General features: G+C 39.2%; 1 protein-coding gene across 1 annotated transcript in view; it reads left to right on the forward strand.

Annotated features, from left to right (window-relative positions):
- Positions 1-7,186, forward strand: part of vegfc (vascular endothelial growth factor c) — a 112,234-nt gene that overhangs the window by 85,761 nt on the left and 19,287 nt on the right. Inside the window, exon 5 of the mRNA XM_005752433.1 lies at positions 1,751-1,893. Coding sequence (XP_005752490.1) covers positions 1,751-1,893 — 143 coding nt within the window. The remainder of the gene's footprint in view (positions 1-1,750; positions 1,894-7,186) is intronic.

A 7,186-nucleotide genomic window follows, 5' to 3' on the forward strand; every position in this document is an offset into this window, starting at 1 on the left:
GATGAGTTTTGAGGGTGGACTTAAAAAGAGGGAATGAACTAATATTTCTGAGGTCAGGGGGTAAGGAATTCCAAAGTCGAGGGGCAGAGCAACTAAAAGCCCTGCTCCCCATTGTAATCAGATGAGCGGAAGGAACAGATAGAGAAAGAGAAGATGAAGATGTGAGGCCGGTGCCTCACATCTTCATCTTCTCTTCTTTAGTACAGATGAACTTCACAGATGTGAAGTTCATCTGTACTAAATCAGAGAAGTATGGTGGAGAGAGAGAATGAATAGCCTTAAATGTATAAAGGATTATTTTAAAATGGATGCGAAACTTAGAGAGGTAAATCTGGGTGTCATCGGCATAGCAGTGGAACTGAATGTTATACTTATGAAAAATGTGTCCGAGTGGAAGAAGGTAAAGGATGAAAAGGAGGGGCCCGAGGACAGATCCCTGGGGCACCCTAGTAAATAGAGGAGAAGGCTGAGAAGTGAAGGATTTTAATTGAATGAACTGAGTGCGGTCAGACAAGTATGATTTAAAGCAGGCTAATGGAGTATGACAGAGACCAATAGAAGCTAATCTGTTAAGAAGAATGGGATGAGAGATGGTGTCAAAGGCTTCACTCAGATCAAGGAGAATAAGGATGGAGAGGAGACCAGAATCAGCTGCCATAAGAAGATCATTTGTTATTTTTATAAGAGCAGTTTCGGTGCTAGGCAGAGGACGGAAACCAGACTGGAACTGTTTGTAAAGGTTATTATCAGTTAGGTGTAGATGGACTTGTGAAGCAACTATTTTTTCAAGAACTTTTGAGAGGAATGGTAGATTGGAGATAGGACAAAAATTGTTAAAGTTGTTGGGCTCTAGACCTGTTTTTTTTTCAGGATTGGGGTAATGGCGGCAACTTTGAAAGAAGCAGGAACAGTTCCAGTGGTGAGTGAAGAGTGAATAATAGCAGATATGAGGGGAAGGAGAGAGGGTAAACTGGCTTTGACAAGGACAGTGGGGATAGGATCAAACTGGCAGGTAGAAGGCTTTGATTTGTGGATGAGATCAGCAATATCAATTAAAGACAGAAGTAGAAAAACAGAGAGGAAGTGAGAAGGGGGTGGAATTACGACAGAGGAGCTACATTGAGCATTAGGGACCAAGTCAAGGTGTATTTCATCATTTACAAACTGTATTTCATATTTACTTGGGTTATCTCAATCTAATAGTAAGATGTTTTTGGTGATCTTACACATTTATTAGAGTGATAAATATACAAATACTTTTTCCCAGCACTGAAAAAGCATAAACCATCTATTAGGAGGAATGTATTTGTTATAATAATTAAATCCATGACGTTTCCATCATAATCTGTCTCTTCTCTGTCCATATATACACATAATGCGTGTCCAAATTATTATTTTCCTCTTGACCAATTACCCAGACTTGGGAGAACAAATAAACAAAGGCACTCTCATTAAAAATGTTTTAGGACTGCTCATCCTAAAACATTTTTACATAAGGTTGAATTAAGTCATTTAATATATTCAAGAAAATTAAATTCAGGATTTTCTTGCATATTGCTAGCACAAAGGTGCAGAAAGACCTTGCACAATGGTTTGTGTGATGGGCTTTTCTTTTGATGCTGCATTTTGCTGCATTCTGAGTGAACCAGTGAGCACATCTATATTGCGTAACACAGAAAAAAGGAAACAAAATTTCAGAACATGTGGATTAACTAAGTACTATCAATCTTTTTGTCTCCGTCTATTGAAGGTGTCCATTAGCCAACAGGACGTGTCCTCTTGGTCAAACCTGGAGCAACAGGCAATGTAGGTGCATCAGTATCACTGCCAGTATGCATGTCAATCCTCTTCCTCCACTAGTGTTCCCTACAAAGCCCTCCCAGCAGCACACTGGTGAGTGTATCTTTTTTTTCATTTTTTAAGAAAATACTGCAAAGTTACAGTTGGTTATTTTACCCAAGCAATTTTGAAGAAAAAAAAAGAGAAAGAGAGTAAGAAAAACAACAATTATAGCTGGTGACAGGCATGCAGTAGGCATAAGATTATCATCTGCTTCCACAAAGTTAAATCTGCAGTACTAAGCAGTGTTAATGGTACTGTGGGGTTCTTAATTTTGCATGTAGTTGCACTACTTAAAATCAAACCTCATCACCGAATTCATGTGAAATTAAAGTACTCTAATTAAATCAGCTACTGTTCAACAGTCCAGCCTAGAAGTAATAAATGCATAAACTAGTTTTTCATTATGGCTCTGAAGAAAATGTTTCTAATTTTAGAGATATGCATATTTGTTGTGTACATTGAAGGACATATGCTGGTCAAAAAAAGACCGTAATGCCATCCAGAGTAAGGATCTAGTTAGATACCATGTTTTTAAAATGTTTAGTACCAAGTACAATAACCTAATTTTTATCTGAATTTAGAATTTATGTGTTAGGTTTTGTATTGTTGATTGTCATTTATGCTTAGAAATATTTAACCATATATGCTTAGAGGTGTATTTTTCAAAAGGCTACATGCCCACAGTGGCTTAAGGGTATTTTCAAAAGTACAGCATGAACTGTTTAGGAATTACAGTTATTTACACATTGTTCCCATTTTAAAGGTTTTTAATAATAATAATGGATTTATATAGCGCTTTTCAAGGCACCCAAAGCACTTTACAATGCCACTATTCATTCACTCTCACATTCATACACTGGTGGAGGCAGCTACAGTTGTAGCCACAGCTGCCCTGGGACAGACTGACAGAGGCGAGGCTGCCATATTGCGCCATCGGCCCCTCTGGCCAACACCAGTAGAGTAAAGTGTCTTGCCCAAGGACACAACGACCAGGACAGAAAGCCCAGGGATCGAACCGGCGACCTTCCAGTTACAGATATGCTTCCCAACCCCCTGAGCCACGATTCTTGGATGAAAATCTTTTTCATTCATTGTTTGACTGAAGTCTACAACCCTGTGCTATCATAAATGCGTATCTCCTCCGTTGAGATACTCTGCCAGGACTTTAAGATGAGATAGAAAATAATTCATTTATCAAATATTTGGGAAATTATTTCGTCACAATAACAAAAGTGTTATATGATATATAACATATATATATGATATATGATATATATACGATATATATATGATGAAGCATTATATGATAAATATATTGTAAAAAACTATTGAACATGATCTAAAAGAATCTGTCCTTGAGGAAACAGAGCCAGAACCTTTGGAAACATCTCCAAAGGTTTCCAGTTTGCAGCCAACAATAAAGTCTTTCTGATCAGTTTGTTTACTTTGTGGTATCACCAGCTCTGGTGTTGCTCCCACAGGACACCTCAGCCAAGTCATCTGTGTAGCCTAGTGTAATTTCTGTGTCTCTCTGCCCAACATCCTCTGTGCCATTTCTGCTCTTCATCCCGTGTTTGTATAATTTTAGGTTTGTTCTTTAGCTGTTCCCAGTTTAGGTTATGTTTTAGTTTTGCCCTTGCTTTTGTTGTGTTCACCTTCTGCAATAAAGCTTACTCGCATCACAGCCAGTGCCAGCAGTTTGGGTCCTTCCTTCACTACACCACACGACTGCTGCCACAGCCGTGACAATAGTTGTTTCTGTGTGGCATGTACTTAAGTTACGGAGTGAATTTGTATCTGAACGGCAGTCTTGGAACTTTTTCTGAAAGCCAAGTCTCAGTGAAAATTAGAGCTCTCTTATTTCTCATTGTGTTGTAATCCTGGCTCTCAGCTTGTCCAGTTTATTTTGCGGAGACCTAGAAAAGGGTTTGGACCCCACTGGGTAGTACTTGACACTATGGCAGACTGCAAAGGCCTGGCAGTGTCTCAATGGAGGAGATACTGCATTTGTGATGGCACAGGGTTGTAGACTTCAGCCAAACAATAAGTGAAATAGATTTTCATCCAAGCATCAATAACAATCCTTACATTGAACAATATGTTGTGCAGTGACTGTTGAACCTTTAAAAATGGGAACAATACGTAAATACAGCTGTAATATCTAAACAGTTCATGCAGTACTTTTGAAAATACCTATTGAAAGCATGTATTTTAATCACATAATAATTGGACACAGGGTACGGAGCAAAATTACAAAAGTGGTGTCACTGACAAAACACTACATGTACAACAACACAAGCAAATTCAACTGAGACCAAAAAATTCAACAAAGTCAATAAACTGAAAAAAGGACAAATTAGCAGTTTCTGAGACCAGTTGCAAAGTTCTAGAATCGAAAAGACAAGTTTCATTTTCATCTGCAGCCAGGTTCATGGCAGAAAGCTAGGCTTTATAGTGCAGGTAAACTACAACACCAAAATTCCTATACAACCTCTTTCATGTCATGTAAGTTATTGTGAGTTGACTGTATTGTAGCCTTGTTTAGAAATCTAATGACTATAATGAAGCCTTTGGGCTGTGAAATATTATTGTTGGTATTTAAGGTTAGAGTAGAGAGATTCAATTAGATTAGATAAAACTATTAGAGGAAATTCAGAGTAACCTTACATGATAACACTATTCACTCATAATAATGAGGATGTCTTTTTTATGTATGTGTGCAGAGTGGTTTGCCCTGGTGCAGGTGTGCGCAGCGGTCAGTTGAAGAATCCGCAAGTTTCTCTGTGAATTTCCCATTATGTCGTTGCGCACTCTGTGCTTGTTTAGGGCTTTTTTTCGCTGTAAAAAGAAGTTTTCTTCCCACGCACAGCAGACGCTAATATTTTTTGTCACTTTTTATGGAATCAAACTCAAAGTAAGGTCAGTACTTCCACGCTTTAAACGCTGCACGCTCATACTCTCTCCCGCACTCGATATATGATCCATTGTTGATCTGCACACAGCTGTTGTCACCAACGTCGCACTCGCTTACGTCACTGTCATGAGACATTCTCGCAAAAAATCACGGTTTTAGTAACGCAGTAACGCAGCGTTCCTACGGGAAAGTAACAGTAATCTAATTACCGTTTTTGCAATAGTAATGCCTTACTTTACGCGTTACTTGAAAAAAGTAATCAGATTACAGTGACGCATTACTGCCCATCTCTGGTGCTAAATCACAACAACAGTCATCTCAAGGTGCTTTATACTGTATAGTAAAGTGCTCTAATAGGATGGTATGGTACAAGGTTAAGGGCCTGATTGTTTTAAGACCTTGTATGTGAGGAGCAGAATGTTAAATTTGTTAAATAATTAACTTCAGTCTGTGAGGAGGACTCACCATTTACATGAACAAATTGGAGTCTATTAGGATAGATGTGATTCAAACCACCGCAGCTCAGTACCTTTAATTCCTAGTGTATGCTCTAATCTTTGTAATAAAATATTATGGTCAGTAGTATAGAACACTGCACTGAGGTCAGGTGAAGCACAGAGATGAGTTCATAGAGGCCATAAACAGATCATTTGTAACTTTCACTAACGCTGTCTCTGTATTGTGATGAGTACTGAAACCTTACTGAAACTGCAAATTAACCACTTTTCTGCAGATAATGAGTTAGCTGTTTTAGAGTCTATATGTTGACCTATAATTAGCTTAGATGGTTTTTAAGCAATGGTTTAATTACTGCAGCTTTTTTTCTTGTGGAGTAGCAAACTCATTTTCCAGGTTAAATGAAGATTTTCTAAATTAGTGAGACACCCTTTCCTCTCTAGCTTATAGTTCATCTGCTTTAAGGTGCATGTTTGAGAGTTATACTAGAGAGTCAAGTACTTTTGATTTTTTTAAGAGGTGTCACAGTATTCAGAGTCATACGCAATGACATGTAATACTATTAACAAAATAATCGACCTCGATGGGAGCACAGTTCAGGTAGTTGCTCTTCACTGTGTTGTCCCATGTGATGTAAAAGCTTCTGTCCCATTTCTGATTTGATAGTTTTTGTCTTCTTTCTTCTTCTTTTTTTTTGCATATATATCACATTTAAGTCATCATTAAACACAATTTATTGTTTGATGCATGCTCAATCATCCAGGTAAGTAAATCTCCAAAAGTTGATTCTGTTCATCTGAACGTAGCGTTTTCAGTGGGAGAAACGTTTCGTCAGTCATCCAAGTGACTTCTTCAGTCTCAGCTGACTGCAGGTTTCATCCAACCTTGTAAACAGTGCATTTGCATTATGACTGAAACTAGCACCATTGAAGGAACAATGGGCTGGGAAGTCAGTTCCTTCATCATTATGCAAATTCTCATGACCATTGATCAAAGACCACTGATCAATGGCCATGAGTACCATGCACAGAGAGTTGGAGAATGGCTGCAATCACAGCATTGTAAGATGGCGAAAGATGTAGTGATGTGTTGGTCGCGAACGAAATGGCTCTTAGAGCGGGACCTTTGACGTGAACGACGCAAGCCAGCTCCTCATCGCGAGCCGTGGGTTGTTTTTTTTTTCTTTCTTTCTCTCACCCTCCCTCTCGCACTTTTTTTCCGCTTCACTCTGCATGCGAGCCTTGTGCTTTGCGCTGGGAAGAGGGGGGAGGGGCGGTAGTTACACTCGCAGTAGCACAGGAACAGAGCGGGAGGGAGAGAGAGAAAGAGAGCCAGGGACAACAACGTCACATTAGAAAGGTATAATAATCCATGTACTCATATGCGTGGGTTACATAGAGAGCAAACAGAAGCATTCTAGCTTTTTAAATGGAAACCTACAACACATACATTAAACCTAACAACTACCACACCCAGACTCATCCATTGGATAACCAGACAAGGAAGCGTGATCCATCACTACACTGCTCTAGAGTACGGTGTCGCCATGCTTCACGCCATGCAGCCAATGCTTTGCATTGCATTGGGTAAGAATTAGATGCAGCTTCATGGCCATGGAAACCCATTCCATGAAGTTTTCAATGCACTGTTCTATAACTAATTTGAAGGCCATATGAAGTTTGGAGGTCTGTTATGATTTGGTGTAAGAAAATTGGCCAGCACCTTAGCATCCCGCTCTGTGATTTTAACGAACCTATCACTTCATGGCTGAGTTGCTGTTGTTCGCAGTTGCTTCCACTTTGCTATAATACCACTAACAATTGACTGAAATGTTTTGTAGCAAAGAAGTTTAACGACTGGACTTATGTTGCTGGTGGCATCTTATCACGAAACAACTCATGAATTCACTGAGCTCCTGAGAGCGATCCACAGAGGTGTGGACTCGAGTCACATGACTTGGACTCGAGTCAGACT

The sequence above is a fragment of the Pundamilia nyererei genome, unplaced genomic scaffold, assembly GCF_000239375.1.
Source record: "Pundamilia nyererei isolate P.nyererei 1_Seehausen unplaced genomic scaffold, PunNye1.0 scaffold00359, whole genome shotgun sequence".
NCBI lineage: Eukaryota > Metazoa > Chordata > Actinopteri > Cichliformes > Cichlidae > Pundamilia > Pundamilia nyererei.